This window comes from Podarcis raffonei, chromosome 13 (assembly GCF_027172205.1).
Source record: "Podarcis raffonei isolate rPodRaf1 chromosome 13, rPodRaf1.pri, whole genome shotgun sequence".
NCBI lineage: Eukaryota > Metazoa > Chordata > Lepidosauria > Squamata > Lacertidae > Podarcis > Podarcis raffonei.
Window position 1 is genome coordinate 15,491,298 of NC_070614.1, and position 19,238 is coordinate 15,510,535.

The 19,238-nt window shown below is 46.2% G+C and overlaps 1 protein-coding gene across 7 annotated transcripts in view; it reads right to left on the bottom strand.

The window, feature by feature from the left end:
* The window catches only part of FMNL1 (formin like 1), a 111,505-nt gene that overhangs the window by 16,350 nt on the left and 75,917 nt on the right, over window positions 1–19,238 (bottom strand). For all 7 annotated transcript variants that reach the window (XM_053363683.1, XM_053363682.1, XM_053363681.1 and 4 more), the window contains 8 exons: window positions 11,741–11,815; window positions 9,379–9,489; window positions 6,766–6,915; window positions 5,971–6,096; window positions 4,144–4,378; window positions 3,158–3,481; window positions 459–583; window positions 164–369 (listed from right to left, as the gene is read on the bottom strand). In XM_053363683.1, the coding sequence (XP_053219658.1) occupies window positions 164–369; window positions 459–583; window positions 3,158–3,481; window positions 4,144–4,378; window positions 5,971–6,096; window positions 6,766–6,915; window positions 9,379–9,489; window positions 11,741–11,815 (1,352 nt within the window). The remainder of the gene's footprint in view (window positions 1–163; window positions 370–458; window positions 584–3,157; window positions 3,482–4,143; window positions 4,379–5,970; window positions 6,097–6,765; window positions 6,916–9,378; window positions 9,490–11,740; window positions 11,816–19,238) is intronic.

The window sequence follows — 19,238 nt, forward strand, 5'->3', positions numbered from 1 at the left end:
TTTAGACCACAGCGCCACCCGCGTCCCGCTTACTGACCCGGCTCTTAATCAGGAGCAGCCTCGATCCTCTCTCCATGTAGTCTCACCTCCTCTGCCCACTCTGCTGGGAAAAGGAATTGGAGAGGGGGGAAACCAACCCGTCCCTTGCGTGTAGGCTACTCACACCTGGATGGCCTTGCAAATGCCGTCGATGCTGAGCCCCGCCTTGCGAAGCGTGATGGCCAGGTTCTTGGCCCGGTTACATTCAATCAGCATCACTTTGCTGGGGGCTTTCTTCTGCGAAGCCTTTGCCTTCAGGGCAGGGAGCTCCCGGGCCTGGCCTTGAGCTCTGGTTTTGAACTGCTCCTCAAAGTCGTTCATGTCAAGCTCCTGCGACGAGAGGGAGTCAGAAATTGAGAGGACAGCGTGGGTTGGGAACAAGCAGGAAGCGGGGAAGAGGGAACTTAGCCTGGACGTACCTGAAGGACCTTCTCGTCGTTGAGTTCGTTGAAGACCGTGCCGTTGATCTGGTTGGGCTTCAGAGCTACCCAGTTGAAGATGGGCATCCGGAATTTTGTTTGTATTGGCTTCTTGATCTTGACGGCTTTCAAAGGACAACAGAGACTGTCAGAGCTCACCAAGTCAGAGATCTCATCCTTTCCAGTCTTACTTTGGGGCCTGGGGGCCTTCTGACAGATTGTACATAGAGGGAAGACGACATCCCAGGTGTGGTCCACCTATATCCTGTGGTTGCCTAGCAACCACAGACACCAATTCCAACCCTTGAACCCCTTCAGCCTCTGGACCTGTGGGATGTATGGTCATTGAAGCAGTCAAATACACCATTTCCTGTTTCCTAGAGTGGACACACAGGGAAATGTTGCCCCAGACAGGGAGGACTTCCTGTCATACCTGTTCTGAAGCATCCTCCCCCTGTGTGTGACCAGGTAGATGGGTGTGACCCTAGCAGACCCTATAAAAGGGCTAGCCGTGCAGCCATCTTCCTCTTTTGCCATCTTCCTCTCTTCTGGCTCTTAGCCAGCAGCACACGGCTCAACCTTACAGAGGATGGAAGCCACGAGGTAGAAAGTCCGAGGCCTAGCTCAGACTTCTTTTCTCTACAAATGTAACTGAAACCACAAGATAAAGCCTGCCTTCAGAATACTGCTGTGAACTGTGAACTTTACTCTTACTTTTAAACAAGACTGCCGTGTTATTATTGTTTTAAATAAAAGGGGAAACTTACCAGGAACAATCCAGGCTGGACAAGCCAGACTGGATTGCTTAATTTAAATGATTCTAACGAATCCATCAACTTGCTTGCCGCAATGTGCAAGGGAATGTGCTCTGCTGCTTGCTCACTAGCGTGAGTGAGGAGGGATAATATTTAATCAATATATCCTCTCCTACTTTCCTCAACATTCCCACAGAACCCACCAGAATGGCTGAGCTGATGTCGAGACTTGGGCTCTTCTTGAGTGGCTGCAGAAAGTCAGTCTCTTGATATATACCCACTGCACAGAACTGTTGTCAGGACAAAATGGGGTAACAACCCAGCCCCCCTCCGTTTAAGGGGGTTGGACTAGATGACCCTCTGGATCCCTTCCAATTCTACAGTTCTATGATTCTATGTATGCAGCTCTGAGGGAAGTGAGAATACAGAACATCTGCCGCTACTCACAGTGCACGTTCTGAAGAGGCTACAGATACCCAAGATTTTTCCAGATCCCAGACCTGAGTGTTCCTGAGGTACTAAAATTTGGTGAGGAAAGTATTGAGAATCTCGGCCTTTATTTGTAAGGATGGAGAGACTGTGCTGTTTTCTGAGGAAGCAACTCAGAAGGGGGCTCAGCAGGGAACAAAAATGTGACAGGAATAGAGGACACCCCCCCACACACACTTAAGCGCTCACTTAAGCCATTACATCTACCAACTCTGTTCATGTCCCTCCCCAGTTCATCAGGGACTATAAAAAAACACAAATAAATTATTAGCTTATCCACACACTGACTGAATAGATCGATTAATGGTTCCAAACGTATACGATTCAACTGACGGATATGTTCTGCATTAAATAATAACCCTGGAAATTACGCAAAGTGATTTAATGTATCGCAAAAAAAGTGCATATATGTGTGTGTCATTTAGGCACTTAGAAATACCCTCTTAAGACTGGCTCACAAATGCAAGACACGCTTTCACTCTCGCAAGATTGAAGAAACTGCCTTCGGCTGTACTTGAGGGTCGGTTTCAAAAAATTCCACTGGAAAAACAGTTATGTTCCTGTGGAGATGGCAGTATTGAGTCATGTGCTTGCACTCTTGATAAAAATTTGAGGAGTGAGGTTATTACCCCTCTATTATCGTCCATGCTGGGTCACTCAACCAATGCTGCTGTGTCCTTTCCTTTAGCAGATCAAGATGATCATCAAGTGATAACAAAAACTGCAAGGTTTTTAGCTGGGGCAGTTAGATTAAGATCTATTATTTGAGTATAGACGTAAGCCCCCCAAATGTCTCTTCTCTAGTTACCATATTTTTTGCCCTATAGGGTGCACTGGCCCATAGGACGCACCTAGTTTTTTTTTTGGGGGGGGGGGTTAAAAAAAATTATTCCCCCCCAGCCCCCAGAACAGGCTGCTGCCCGCAAGCCTTGCAAGAACTCGCAAGGCTTGCGGACATCTGCCCGAAGCACAGGGTGTGCTCCGGGCTGCAGGCTGCTGCCCGCAAGCCTTGCGAGCCCAGCGGGACCTCCCGCCGGGCTCACTAGGCTTGCGGATAGCTTCCTGAAGCCTGGAGAGCGAGAGGGGTCGGTGCGCACCGATGCCTCTCGCTCTCCAGGCTTCAGCGAAAGCCTGCATTCGCCCCATAGGACGCACACACATTTCCCCTTCATTTTTGGAGGGGAAAAAGTGCATCCTATAGGGTGAAAAATACAGTAAGTTTATACCTCTATCTTCAGTACATTTTATTTTATTATTTCATTTTATTGGGATGGCTTGTGGCTGATGCAAATAAAGATTCTTCTGATTTTGGCTCACAATGAATTCATAGAATTGGAAGGAACCACAAGGGACATCTAGAACAACGCCCAGCAATTCGGGAATCTTTACCCCAACATGGGGCTTGAACCCATGACCTGGAGATTAAGAGTCTCACGCTCTACTGACTGAGCTCACCTGGGGTTACTGTCACTCCTGGGAGATTTGAACCATCAGCCATCGGTGGAGGGGGAGGAGGAGGAGGAACCGGACCGTCTGCTGGCAGGAGGGGTGGCGGTGGTGGTGGAGGAGGAGCTGTAGTTCCTGCTACAGGAAGGGGCGGAGCAGGGGGAGGGACACTGGTCCCCGGAAGGGGCGGAGCTGGAGGGGGAAGAGGAGGAGTTTCCTCTTGAGAGGATGAAGGAACCAGGGAGCTGCTGTCCTTGGTGAAAGGCAGGGGCGGGGCTGGTGGGATTTCAGGAGCAGGAGGAGGAACAGGAGATGTAGACGGCGAAGGAAAATCTGGAAAGGAAAAGAAGCACATCTTTATTTATTTAAGCTAAAGGTAAAAAGGTAACGGACCCCTGGACGGTTAAGTTCAGTCAAAGGCGACTATGGGGTTGTGGAGCTAATAATAATAATAATAATAATTTATTATTTATACCCCGCCCATCTGGCTGGATTTCCTCAGCCACTCTGGGAGGCTTCCAGCAAAGTTTCAAAATACAGTGGTCTGTTAAACATTAAAAGCTTCCCTAAACAGGGCTGCCTTCAAATGTCATCTTGCTTTCAGGCCGAGGGATCTGGCGTTTGTCCACAGACAGCTTTCTGGGTCATGTGGCCAGCATGACTAAACCACTTCTGGTGCAACAGAACACCCTGACGGAAGCCAAAGTGCACAGAAACGCCATTTACCTTCCCACCGCAGCGGTACCTGTTTATCTACTTGCACTGGTGTGCTTTCAAACTGCTAGGTTGGCAGGAGCTGGGACAGAGCAACGGGAGCTCACCCCATCGCGGGGATTCGAAACACTCACCTTCTGATCAGCAAGCCCAAGAGGCTTAGTGGTTTAACCCACAGCGCCACCCGTGTCCCGTTCGATGTGGTAGAGCCCAGCAAAAGAGGGACTGGACAACACCTTTTGTTTCTGCCACAAAATGGGCATATTGTTCGCTCTACATACCTGTGCTGGTTGACGAAGGTGCATCAATGGTAACTGAAGAGGCTCCTGAGGCTTCCACAATGACCGGGATGACCTCAATGCCAACGATGACATCACCGTCAGGTCCACGCAGAATCCGGATTAGCCCCTTGTCTTCGAGTTCCTCTAGTTTGCGCTCCAAGGCAGGGTACTGCAGAGACCCCTGAGGCTGTGGCATTTGTAGCAAAGAGGGACTCCTTGAACTGTTTGTCCTATCCTGTTCCGAGAAAGACAATATTGAAAATCATGAGGTCTGGGCAGAAAACTTAGAAAGCACACACCTCTCTCTCTCTCTCTTTTAAAAAATATTTTATGATTTTCAGTTGTATACATTTGAAAAATTTTACAATCATTTTAACATTTCAAAACTCGACTTCCTTCCCCCTCTTTCTGCGGTTCCTTAATTTGGAATATGCAGAAAATATTAAAAATAAATGTATCATTTATTCATCTCTTATAAAGCTGCAGGTTATTACAATAATCCTGCCAATGTTCTTATCTGTTCACAGTTTGTTTGTAAATATCCCATAAACCATTTCCATTCTTTTATAAACAGTTTGTTATCTTGATTTCTTATTTTTCTGTTAAGTTTCGCCAATTATGCATAGCCCATAAGTTTTTGTATCCATTCTTCTTTCGCTGCAATTTCTTCTTCTTTCCGTTTTTGGGCAAGTAACATTATTGCTGCTGTAGTCGCATATAGGAATAAATTTCTATACAGTTTGGGAAGTTCAGTCCCTATAATTCCCAAAAGGAAAGTTTCTGGGTTTGTTTGTTTTTAAACATTATTTTTCAATTCATTATATATCATTTCCCAGTAAGCTTTAAAAAAGCTTTTAAAAAGCTTATTGAGAAAGCACACCTCCCTGCCACACCTCCCCCTCCAGCCCCAAATAAAAAAAGGAAGGGGGAAAAAAACCCCACCAACCATAAAAGAGAGAGAGAGAAGAGAGAGAGAGAGAGAGAGAGAGAGAGAGAGAGAGAGAGAGAGAAGGAGGTTGCTGGAAAGAAAGGAGAAAGGAGAATGGCCTCACCAAACACCAATACGCAGCTCCACCAAAATTACCTCACCCCCAAGGGAGTGCTGCCCTCAACAGAAAAAAAGTTTCCTCACCTTTACTCTAGGATTCATGCTGCCTGCCACTCACCTAAGAGCTAATTCCAATTAGGAACATAGGAACCTACCTTCCACCGAGTCACACCACTGACTCAGTGTTGCCCCCACTGACTGACAGCATTTTCAGCTGTCCACTATTCGAAACAGGATACTGTACTCAGGACTGCAATAGCTCAAGTACCGCCTCTTTCCATATGAACCTACCCAGACCCTGAGATCATCTTCTGAGGCCCTCCTTCATGTGCCTCCTCTTTGAGAGGTCCGGAGGGTGGCAACACGAGAACGGGGCCTTCTCTGCAGTGGCTGCCCATCTGTGGAATGCTCTCACCAGGGAAATTCGCCTGGCACCTTCATTATACAACTTTAGGCACCAGGCAAAAACGTTCCTTTTTAACCAGGCTTTTAGCTGATCTGATTGACATCCTATGCCCTTTTAAAATGTGTTTTTTGTGGTGGTGGTTGTTTTTTTATTATGTATTTTGTGGTTTTATATCTTGATTTTATTCTGTGAACCACCCTGAGATCCCCGGGTATAGGGCGGTATATAAATATTATTATTATTATTATTATTATTATTATTATTATTATTATTATTAGATCAAGCTTTGGTTCGAACTGGCAAGGCGCCCCAAGCTTTTCTTTTTGGGAACCGGTTCCAACAATCCACGGCTCCTGCAGCTCGCTGCCCATACCTGCTCATTGCCCGTGGTCCGTGCTCTCAGGGCCTCCACCTCGCGGCGCGACTGGCACAGCTGCTTCTCCAGCTCTGCGACTTTGGCCATGGATTCGTTCTCGGCATCCTGGAGTTTCTCTGCCAGCTGCAAAGAGAAACAATGCATGGGCAAGTGTATCGCAGGAGGGCAGGATATGCAACAGGGAAAAGAAGGAGCTGGCAGCGAGCAACATGCTACGGAAGGGGGTCCAACAGCCAACCGCCCCCCAAACAAAAGGTTAGCGGGGGGTGTTGTTGTAAAAGTCCAGTCAAAGGCGACTCTGGGGTTGCGGTGCTCATCTCACTTTCAGGCCGAGGGAGCCTGGGTTTGTCCACAGTTTTCCAGGTCGTGTGGCCAGCAGGCCTAAACCGCTTCTGGTGCAATGGGACACCGTTATGGAAACCAGAGCGCATGGAAACGCCGTTTACCTTCCCGCCACAGCGGTACCTATTTATCTACTTGCACTGGTGTGCTTTCGAACTGCTAGGTCGGCAGGAGCTGGGACAGAGCAACAGGAGCTCACCCCGTCGCAGGGATTCGAACTGCCGACCTTCTGATCGGCAAGCCCAAGAGGCTCAGTGGTTTAGACCACAGCGCCACCCGCAGCCCTTTTGTGCATACAGATTGCAGGGATGGGACCCAGGCAGCCTTGAGCCCTTTCCCCATTTTTGTGTGACCTAGTGAGTGGGGAGGATCCTTTTCATTTGCCAAGCCACTGCCCCCCAGTGCAGGTTAGGTACATCAACCCCAGAGAACTTAGCCAGCCCTCCCCACCTGTCCGACTTCCTCCTGCAAGTCCTCCACATGCTCCAGGACAGCATTTTTGGTTTCAGTGTCCTCCAGCAGGGCGCCCACATCAAATATGTTGTCCAGGTAGGCTTGGATTTGCACCTGCAGCTTGTCGCTCTCCGAATAGCGCAGCTTCTGTTGAGGCGAAAGAGGAAAAGTGTGGCGTTTAAAGCTACGGATGGGCTTGGCTGTGCAATGCAGAAGGAAGGAGGCAGCCTGTTTCAAGCACTGCCACAAGGGGATTCAGGCAAGACCGGAATTGGTGTGTCTGAATGGTGCAGCCAGACCTTTTAAAAATATATACAGTCGTACCTTGGAATCTGTTCCAGAAGTTTGTTCGACTTCCAAAGCATTTGGAAACCAAAGCGCAGCTTCCGATTGGTTGCAGGAAGCTCTGTAGCCAATCGGAACCCGCAGAAGCCCCATAGGACATTCAGGTTCCAAAGAACATTCGCAAACTAGAACAATCACTTCCAGGTTTGCAGCGTTCTGGAGCCAAAAACGTCCAAGTACCAAGGCGTTTGATATCCAAGGTATGACTTTATATATTTTTTCTTACATTTTCTGTTTTACAATTTAAAATACTCATTTTACATCCTTAAGATATCAATGACTTCCCTTCTTCTCTTTCCATGGTTCACTTTACATATAATAAATCCCTGCATCTTTTACAAAAACTGTACCATTCAGTATTCTATTATTGCATCCATCAAAACTTGTTTACACTGTTGACTTTATCTTAACGCTGCCAGAGTTTCCCGCTGTACACAATTATTTCCCATAAATTCAATAAACATTTTCCAATCTTCTTTAAACGTATGTTCTTCCTGTTCTCTTATTCTATATGCTAAGTCTGCAAGCTGCGCATATTCTGTCAACTTAAGTTGCCATTCTTCTTTAAGTTGGGACCTGTAGGTTTGGCACAAGTTGGGGCTAAATTATTTGGGAGGCTAACTCATCCTACAATTGTTGTTTTCTATTTCATCCGTTTCTACCATAAATCAATGACACTTCAAGGCAGCTTCCAATTCTCACAAAATCTCCTAAGAAATAACATTGCCGTAGACCTCATTAAAAGGTAAAGGTAAAGGGACCCCTGACCATTAGGTCCAGTCGTGGCCAACTCTGGGGATGCGACGCTCATCTCGCTTTATTGGCCGAGGGAGCCGGTGTACAGCTTCCGGGTCACGTGGCCAGCATGACTAAGCCGCTTCTGGCAAACCAGAGTAGCGCACGGAAACGCCATTTACCTTCCCGCCAAAGCAGTCCCTATTTATCTACTTGCACTTTGACGTGCTTTCGAGCTGCTAGGTTGGCAGGAGCAGGGACAGAACAGCGGGAGCTCACCCCGTCGCGGGGATTCGAACCGCCGACCTTCTGATTGGCAAGTCCTAGGCTCTGTGGTTTAACCCACAGCGCCACCCACGTTGTTAAAAGGTAGGTAACAAAAATTCCAAATCCTGTTCATATGTGTCATAAAAGTGTGTGTCACACATACTTTCTCCCCATTTTCAGAAAGTTATTCTTTCTATGCATTAATATACGGGGGAGGGGGGGGGAGTTATACAGGTCAAATTGAGCAAATGGCACAAATCCAATGCCAGTCCAATCTGAAATAAAAATGGCAATCAATGCTTAAATTGAGGTGGAGTTGCCAAAGTTGAGGACTTTGGCAGCCAGACCCAGTCATCTTAATTCTCTGTGCCCAAAGGACACCTTGCCAGAAAAGGGAGCTGTTTTGGCTTTCTCTCACTGCATTGGCCAGAGGGTACTAATTCAAACTGAAGTGAAGCCATTCCATTCTCAGGCTGTCTATTTTCGTTTCTTAGAAAACTTTTTGGGATATTAACACGGCATGTAAAATTAATATTAGTGTGACATTATTATTATTATTATTAGTAGTAGCAGTAGTAGTTTAGTTTGGTACAGTCAAGCCTCGTATCCCGAACACCTCCGTTTTGGAACGTTTCGGCTCCCGAATGTCGAAAATCTGGAAGTAATGCTCCGGTTTCTGAATGTTTTTCAGAAGCCGAACGTCCAACACAGCTTCCGCTTGAGTGCAGGAAGCGCCTGCAACCAATCAGAAGCTGCGCCTTGGTTGTTGAACATTTTAGAAGCCAAACGGGCTTCCGGAACAGATTACATCTGACAACTGAGATTTGACTGTATATAGCAAATCAAACAAACATGTTAAATTGAATCTCAAATATTTAGGCAAGTACAGTGGTACCTCGGTTTTCAAACTTGGAAGTCAAACGTTTGGGTTTTTGAATGCCAAAAACCAGGAAGTAAATGCTTCAGTTTTCGAATGCTTTTTGGAAGTTGAACATGCTATGCGGCCTCCGTATTGAGTTTTCCGTAAATGTTTCTGTAAGTAAATGCTTCAGTTTCTGAAGTCGAACGGTCTTCTGGAACAGATGACGTTCGAAAACCGAGGTACCAGTGTATACAGAAACTTTTGTGATTCAGAAAACCCACAACGCAGAGGTGGAAAGGCATCTCAGAATCACTAAGAAGGTTGCAAATGAAAAATGCATTAAAATAACCACTATCAATACACACCCACCCACAATCAGGCTTTTGTTACATCCCTCTTACCTCTAGGTATTCATCCAGTCCCAATTGTGTGAACTCATATTGCAAGAAGACCCGGAAATTCATGTTCTCCACAGAGTGGACCACAATATTGATGAACTGCATGCAAGCAACCTAGATTTTTTGGGAAGGAAAGGAGAGCACATTACCTTTGGGAACTGGGTACCTCTTTTTACACTTTTCTTCAGGCTAGGTTCTCATGGGTAGGACTAGTCTGGCACCGATGTGCTATAACAGGGTTTCATTGTCATTTTTCCATTCATTTCTGTGTCTGTTTATACATATTGGTTTTAACCACAGTACAGTCGTACCTTGGCTCCCAAATGCCGCAAACCCAGAAGTGAGTGTTCCGGTTCGCAAACATTCTTTGGACCTGAACATCTGACATGGCTTCTGATTGGCTACAGGAGCTTCCTGCAGCCAATTGGAAGCCGTGCCTTGGTTTCCGAACGTTTTGGAAGTCGAACGGACTTCCGGAACGGATTCTGTTTGACTTCTGAGGTACCACTGTATTATGCACTCTTAGCCTTTTGGGATTTTTTCTTTTAATAAATAGAGAGCATGTTAGTATATAATACCTGCTTTTATAATTATATGGAATTTCTTCATAGCTCCTTGTTATATTGATATGATTCAGTTGATTAGGCTATAATTTCAACTTTCTATGGTTGCATTTCATTTTTTATATATTCAGTTCTGCTACAGTGATGCTCAAGCAAATTTGGCACTGCCATCCTTGGCTCTCAGCTTGAACAATAAACCAAGCCATCTCAAAAGTACAGCCTTAAAAGGGTGGCTGTCCTGAAAGACCTACATTGGCTCCCAGTACATTTCCGAGCACAGTTCAAAGTGTTGGTGCTACCTTTAAAGCCCTAAATGGCCTCGGCCCAATAAACCTGAAGGAGTGTCTCCACCCCCATCGTTCAGCCCAGACATTGAGGTCCAACTCCAAGGGCCTTCTGGTAGTTCCCTCACTGCGAGAAGTGAGGTTGCAGGGAACCAGACAGAGGGCCTTCTTGGTAGTGGTGCCCGCCCTGTGGAATGCCCTCCCATCAGATGTCAAGGAAATAAACAACTAACTCTTTTAGAAGACATCTGAAGGCAGCCCTGTTTAGGGCAGTTTTTAAAGATTGATGTTTTATCGTGTTTTAAAATTTTTGTTGGGAGCCGCCCAGAGTGGCTGGGGAACCCCAGCCAGATGAGTGGGATATTATTATTATTATTATTATTTATTTATTTATTTATTTATTATTATTATTATTATTATTGGGGACTCGGGTGGCGCTGTGGTCTAAACCACTGAGCCTAGGGCTTGCCGATCGGAAGGTCGGCGGTTCAAATCCCCAGGACGGGATGAGCTCCCGTTGCTCAGTCCCAGCTCCTGCCAATCCAGCAGTTCGAAAGCATGTCAAAGTGCAAGTAGATAAATAGATACCGCTCTGGCGGGAAGGTAAACGGCATTTCCATGCGCTGCTCTGGTTTCGCCAGAAGCAGCTTTGTCATGCTGGCCACATGACCCAGAAGCTGTACGCCGGCCCCCACAGCGAGATGAGTGCCGCAACCCCAGAGTCGTTTGCGACTGGACTTAACTGTCAGGGGTCCTTTACCTTTATCATCATCATCATCATCATCATTATCATTATATTTGTCGTCTATGATGTCTGAGATACGACCACAAACATTAGCTATGGGTTGGATCCAACATAGTCCTACTCAGAATAGAGCCATTGAAATTAATGGACAGGACTAACCTAGGTGCATTAACTTCAGTGGGTCTACTCTTAGTAGCACTTAATTGGACACAACCCTATCCACACCCTGCTCTGTTTTATCTCATAGAACTTATTGATGCCCTGATGTCCCAATTTCCTTGTTTTTCTGTCTCCGCCAATGATAGTCAGTTTGTTTGGCCTGTTTGTTTGGCTGCTCCAGCTGCTCAACCGCATTCCCTTTAGCTCAAAAGACAGCAACAAGGAAGGAGCAAGGTTGAGGACAGGAGATGCTGCCTGAATAATCTTGTCTCCATAGGGACATTTCTATTCCTGATACCAAACTGGAATATCATCATCTGCACTGTTGCGGCATTCAAATCTGGGATCGTGGCTTGTTTCCTCCAAACAAACCATGAGTGGCAAACCAAAGTAAACTAAAAAAAAAGATAAGCCAATGTTTTGTTTTTAATCGACATTTCAGTGATGTGTGCAAATCAGGCGAAAGGCAGCAAGGCTCTGTGTGTGTGTGTGTGTGTGTGTGTGTGTGTGTGCGCGAACACCATCTATTTGTGCTGGTATGTTTGAGGAGGGAGGGAGAGCCCTTGGTAGACAAGAAGCTAAACGATGACCTTTGCTCCCAGCCTTTCCATTACCATGAAATCAATGTTGCAGTCTTCATTTCGGAAATATTCCATCAGCTTCTCAAAGCGGTTCTTCTCACCGCAGACCTGCAGGGAAGGAAAGAAAGGCAGTCAGGTTGGTTTGGCGCCAAAGGCTTACTTGGCGCTACAAAGCTTCTTTTTTTAAAATATATATAATTTTTATTAAATTTCCTGTTTTACAATTTAATGTCCTCATTTTTACATCCTTAAGATATCAATGACTTCCCTTCTTCTCTTTCCATGGTTCATTTCACATATCATAAATCCCTGCATATTTTGCATAAACAAATTCAGTATTCCGTTATTGCATCCATCAAAACTTATTTACACTGTTGAATTTATCTTCATGCTGCCAGCGTTTTCAGCTGTACACAGCTATTTCCCATACATTCAATAAACATTTTCCAATCTTCTCTAAACGTATGTTCTTCTTGTTCTCTTATTTTACATGTTAAGTCTGTGAGTTGTGCATATTCTGTCAACTTAACTTGCCACTCTTCTTTGGTTGGGACCTTGCTTGTTTTCCATTTTTGGGCTAACAAATAACAGAGTTTCAAGTGGTCAATCTGGATGCCTAGGGAGTCCAACAGAGGACTCTGGCAGCCAGACCCAGTTATCTGTCAGAACTCCGTACGGCCGAGCTACTCCTCCGATTGTGTCCTCCGACGGTGATTAACAACCTAAGCCTTTGATGAGGCTCCAGGTACGTTCCCATTACGCAGAGTATCCAGACAGCAGCAGAAGGACGAGAAATATATGAGCTACATCACTACGTTTTATTTCTAACTATGCAGACAGAAAAGAATATACATCCTCTCTCTGTGAGAGTCAGTGAACCAACTGAGACAAAGAAACAGGAAACCAGTAACAACAACATCCGTCTCCCATGAGACTTCCAACAGTCTGGAATGTAAACAGAGTCTTGTGACTCCAAAAACTGCACAAGGGCATAAACAGAAATCCAACATCATCCCACTCTTGGTACCAAGAGGTCAGCTTGCTAGAAAAGGGGGCATTCTAGACTGCCCTCAGCTATGCTTAGGCAACTGTGCCACCCATGGCTGGGTGCTGCAGCTACTACAGGACTCTGGGGACTTGCCCACAGGATGCCACCAGCCCCTATGAAGCCAGTGTGGTGTAGTGGTTAAGAGCGGTGGACTCGTAATCTGGGGAACCGGGTTCACGTCTCCGCTCCTCCACATGCAGCTGCTGGGTGACCTTGGGCTGGTCACACTTCTTTGAAGTCTCTCAGCCCCACTCACCTCACAGAGTGTTTGTTGTGGCGGAGGAAGGGAAAGGAGAATGTTAGCCGCTTTGAGACTCCTTTGGGTAGTGATAAAGCGGGATATCAAATCCAAACTCTTCTTCTTCTCTTGTTCTGCCCTGATTGACTCAGCCTGCAAAAATTGCAGGCGTGAGACCCAAACTGCCATTGCACGACCCCCCCATTTGCTTCTCGTTTTCTCAGCCGGCCAGCCCGACTTCTCGCCAGCTCATCTTCCCAACACTTGCTTCACCTCTGCCAGTCCCAACACTGTCATGGCTTCCTCAAGAGAACAGCAGTTTTATGAGGGAGCTGAGAATGGTAAAAGATCCTTTCCCTCTTCCGCATTAACTGTGGTTCCCTCAGGAGGGAGGGATGGGAAACTGTGGCAGTTTAACAGGCATAGCTGTTGGGAACCAGCCCTGGGTGATTTGTCTTAGGGAAGAAGGAAACAAATCGGATGCCTCTGTTAACACATGCGGGTTTTTTATTGTTGTTTTTCATCGTTTAAGGGTTTTAACAGTTTTAATGTGAATCACCTTGAGCGACTGACTGGAAAATCTGGATATAAATATTTTCAACCGTCTGGATATATGAAAGCGATTCAAGACATAATAACCAGAATGCCTACTCTGTTTCTAATCTCGCTTGGCCTTAGGCACAAATGTGAAGCCTATGCTGGCTGCAACACACTTCCAGGTGACTCCAATTCCCATTACCCCCAGGCCAGCATGGCCAATGGACAGGGATGATGGGAGTTGTAGTTTGAAAAAACCATTAAGAGTGCCGAAGGTTCCACAAACCTGCTTTAAACAGAAAGACTGCTCTCTTCCGCATTCTCTGACACGTTAACAGCATTCAAAAATATAGGAAATGGTACAGGAGAGACTCTCAAAGCCATGTCTAGCATGGTGGATGAGAGTGCCAGATCCCCAAAGAATATTTTAAAAATTTCTCTGGATCGCCCCCAGCAACAAAATAATTGGGAGTTCATTCAAAGTGCATTTTATGACATTTCTATTCCATCCAAGGAACTCGTGGAGTTAGGATTCCTTTTTGTCTTTACAACAGTCCTGCGGTGTATGTTAGGGTGAGAGATTGTGACTGGCCCAAGATCACCCTGTGGGCTTCACAGTGGAGGAATTTAAACCCAAGCCTCCCTGGCCCAAGTCCAACATCCGCTAAATGAATGTATTCCGTAATGACAACTGGAATATTAGGCCAAAAAAGAGGAAAGGGTTTGGGGGGGGGGGGAGAAAGTGGAACTATAACAAATTGGAAAAAAGTGTTTAAGATAACTTTTATGAAAAAAAACCAGAAGCCTTTTTACTAGGGTTAACAGGAGACGAAACACCAAAAGAATTCAAAAGACTATTTATGTAACCGACAACAGCCGCACGAATGCTACTTGCCCAGAAGTGGAAGGAAGAAAAAGTCCCCTGACCAACAAGGAGTGGATAACTGAGATGATGGACTATGCCGAAATGGCAATGATGACCGTGAGGATCAGGTACCAAGATGATAAGAAATTCAATCAAGAGTGGAAAAAGTTTACAGAATATAAGACCACTGTGTATACTTAAAAACGTTAGCAGGATTATTGTAACATGTATAATGTAATATTAGTTAAAGGGGGGGGAGCGACAAAATGAACTAGAAAAAATGTAGGTAAAGGTAAAGGTACCCCTGACCATTAGGTCCAGTCGCGGACGACTCTGGGGTTGCGCGCTCATCTCGCTCTATAGGCCGAGGGAGCCGGCGTTTGTCCACAGACAGCTTCCGGGTCATGTGGCCAGCATGACTAAGCCGCTTCTGGCGAACCAGAGCAGTGCACGGAAACGCCGTTTACCTTCCCGCTGGAGCGGTACCTATTTATCAACTTGCACTTTGACGTGCTTTCGAACTGCTAGGTGGGCAGGAGCTGGGATTGAACAATGCGAGCTCACCCCGTCGCGGGGATTTGAACTGCCGACCTTCTGATCGGCAAGTCCTAGGCTCTGTGGTTTAGACCACAGCGCCACCCGCGTCCCTAGAAAAAATGTAGTTAGATGCAAAGAAATAGGGGGAAATTTGGAAATCGGGTGTGGGGGTGGGGGGAAGTCTGAGGGATTTAAGTAATACCAGGAGCGCAGAATTTGAAAAGGATGTGAATACATTAAAAAAACTTGCTAAAAAATGAAAATAATATATATATATTTAAAAAAACGAGAGAGTGAAACAGGCGCGGGGGGGGGGGAATCAAGCATTTAAAAAAAGCGTGATTTCGTGCAACCTTACGAGAACAATAGAAGCAGAAAAAGGAGCTTGCCATCGACATTCTGAAACGGAGGGAAACTTCAGGTAGAGGGAAGGGGCGAATGCAACCAAATGTGGTTACCTAGGGCGGCTGCATTACATTGGGGAGGGGGGCGGTCTTGGTTTTGTTTGGCAGATACACACATTAGTGTAAGGGACCAAGGAGGCATGGGGGAAAAAATCTACAAGCAGGCCATTGTGTGTGACATTAACACAGCCCTGCTTATATATACAAAGCTCTCCCCTTGGTCCAAGATGTTGTTACTCCTCCAGTTACAGCTGATGCAGCCAGTGGTCCCTGCGTAGGGATGGATATTTGATATAGAGGAGGGCAGCAGGGCTGGGGGAAAGAGGAGAGGGTTTCTCCCGGAGGCTGTTGACTCCGTTTCCCTCGCTTCCCACCTGTGACTCTGAACCCTCAACGGGGATGACTGTTTCACCCAAGATAAAATTGCAGCGTTACTAGAGATTGCTACAAGCACACGCTGGATACACGGCGGCTGCCTGACTGTCCCAAAGCAATGTCAACATTTAAAAGCACATGCGGTTTTAAAACTTTGCAAAAGAAATGCGCTTTGGGCAACGCAGCTGATCTCTGCCCGGAAGTGGCCTCCGCTGTTTGTTGAATTTAAGCAGGCTTTGTTTCTGTTCTTTTCGCTGTTTACAAGCCTGAATGCCATAAGCTACTTGCATGGACTAGGCATAGATTATCCCGTCCACGCACTCTCACCAGAATGGGGCATGCTCTGGTTATCTCCTGCTTGGACCACTGCAATGTGCTCTACATGGGGTTACCTTTGAAGGTGACACAGAAACCAGAAGTAATCCGGAATGCGGCAGCCAGACTGGTGACTGGGAGCGGCCGCCAAGACCACGTAACACCGGTCCTGAAAGACCTACATTGGCTCCCAGTATGTTTCCGAGCACAATTCAAAGTGCTGGTGCTGACCTTGAAAGCCCTAAACGGCCTCAGCCCAGTATAACTGAATGAGCTTCTCCACCCCCATCGTTCAGCCTGGACACTGAGGTTCAGGTCTGAGGGCCTTCTGGCGGTTCCCTCCCTGCAGGAAGTGAGGTTGCAGGGAACCAGGAAGAGGGCCTTGTCGATAGTGGCACCCGCCCTGTGGAACGCCCTCCCATCAGATGTCAAGGAAATAAACAACTATCTGACTTTTAAAAGACATCTGAAGGCAGTCCTGTCTAGGAAAGTTTTTAATGTTTGATGTTTTATCACTTGGGGAAACCCAGCCAGATGGGTGGTGTATAAATAAATTCTTCTTCTTCATCATCATCATCAGCAGCAGCAGCATTTAATTAGACCAATAGATTAATTTCAGATAGCTTATCAAGATATTCCAGCTATGTCAAACTTTGACAACCAATCTTTGGCAACCAAAGTCTAGAAGGGTTTTGACTTCAGAGCATCAAGAAATCAGATGGCACATTAGGAGCCTCAGGTATGTAGAAGAAGACCCAAGGAGCAAGTCTGAAGTTGCAGGAAGCCTTAAAAGTATGAAGTTGGGGAGCCAGGCACACACAGGCTATCTGGGAGTCATGGAAATTATGGCCCTCTTCCCTGATTTTCCTAACTGATCTGGAGATAAGAGGAAGATAAAAGAGGCCATTTGATATGCTTTTAGGGTATTCAGCAAGGCTGCAACCTTGTCTGATAGGTCGCTTGCACAAAGAGACATCTCACTGTGCCAGTGGCAAAAACCCTGATGTCATCTGGTAAGATAAAAATCAATAAAAAACCTTCAGATGTTTTTCTGGTCCACTGGTAGATGGCCAAGACAACCCACCTGAATTCTGAGATTTCCTCTCAAATGTTAGGCTGCTGGAAAAGTGAGTTGGGACACTGCCCATTAGAACACACGAGGTTTTTCCCTTGAAAAACTGATAGGATTTAAGTTTCCCTTGCCTGTTTATGTAGGTCTTGGCACTGATATTCTCTCTGCTGACTAATACGTCTTTTCTCTGAAGAACTGGGACAAAGGCTTCTAGGGCCAGGCAGATTGCCCAGAATTCCAGGAGGTTTCATGTTGTACAAAGACATCTTCGGAGGCCAATTGCCCTGAGCAAAGGTTTTCCTGCAATGGGTTGCCCGGCCTTAAAGTCTGGCACTTGCTGACTGAACATCCGGGAGAATCCTGAACATGCATTATTTGTCTTGGGTCACCATTTCAGAGATTCGCACATCTCTAGGGCCGCCTTTCCCGGCCTCGAGTCCCCAGATACTGTGGGACTAGAACTCCCATCATCTCTGACCATTGGCCATGCGGACTAAGGATGATGTGGGTTGTAGTCTAGCATCCAGCATCTGAAAACCCAAGGTTGGGGGAGGCTATTCTAGGGGGAAGCAAATGTGAGGGATCAGCAGAGAAGGTATTTGATATTCCAGCATGGATTGATGCAGGAAGAACTACAACTTACAAAGAAAACAAGGGGTTGCCAGACTGGGTTTACTGCATAACTGTAATATGCAAGTGGGGGAGCATTTTCAGGGTGTGTGTGTAGATATCACCGGGCAAGAAAGAGTGCCTTATTCTTTCCCCACCTGCCACTGATTCTCCTACAGCAGATTTTAACAGTGTTTCCCCCTGTAGTTGGTCTCGGAGACTACATGAATTCCGGGCCCAATTCAAAGTGCTGGTTTTGACCTATAAAGCCTTAAATAGCTCAGGACCCCAATAGCTCAAGTACCGCCTCTTTCCATATGAACCTACCCAGACCCTGAGATCATCTTCTGAGGCCCTCCTTCATGTGCCTCCTCTTTGAGAGGTCCGGAGAGTGGCAACATGAGAACGGGGCCTTCTCTGCAGTGGCTCCCCATCTGTGGAATGCTCTCCCCAAAGAAGTTTGCCTGGCGCCTTCATTATACACCTTTAGGCACCAGGTAAAAACGTTCCTTTTTAACCAGGCCTTTGGTTGACCTGATTGACATCCTATGCCCTTTTAAAATGTGTTTTTTTAGGGGGGGGCTATAGAGTTGTTGCTTTTATTTTTATTATGTATTTTGTGGTTTTATAGCTTGATTTTATTCTGTGAACAGCCCTGAGATCCCTGGGTATAGGGCGGTATATAAATTCAATAAATAGTAATAATAATACATGAAGCCTATCTGCAGAGAAAAATGGAGCAGAGGGGGTTTTGACACGTTGAGTCTTCTTGCAAATGACACACACAGACTCAAGAGTCCTCTGCATTCACATAAATTGACAGACACGCGTTTTCAAAACATCCCTTGTCAGTACACTGCACAGTTATGCCTTGAGAGCAAGTACCAAGTTGGCGCGATGGCGATGGAGGCAATCGCATTTTCTCTGAGCTTGTGCCAGGCTATTCTTCCACGTTTGAATGAACTGTCCCTCTGCAAGAGCAACTCTGCACTTACTTATCTTTACATGCTCAGGCAGCTCAGAGGTTGTTAAAAAAGAGATTAAAGGAGTTCTGGGCCTTCTACCCTGGAGGAATGCAGAGATACAATGACCTGTGAAGGACTCAAGACAGCCAGGGCAAGGTGTGTGAGCGAGGGGGGGCATCAAAATTTGTCTGTCTGTAGATCAGGGCGGGGGGGGGGGGCAGACTGTGGCCCTCCAGACCTGGTTGAACTCCCATCAGCACCCATCTAGCATGGCCAATGTTGGTCTTTAATATGGAAGTTGGAACCTAATCTCTTCATCACAGCCAGAGTTTCTCTACCCCTGGTATAATCAGTGCTGGGATATAAAAGCCCAGAGTAAACAATCTCCGATTTCTGGCTATGCAATATTGGAGAAATTGTCTTCAGCTGTATCTAAGATTTCACTCATACACCCTCCAATAATGGACAGCTGCAGGATAATGAAAGGCTGGGGTAATTTCCCTTTTAAGAGTACAGTAAGTTAGGGACGCGGGTGGCGCTGTGGGTTAAACCACAGAGCCTAGGAC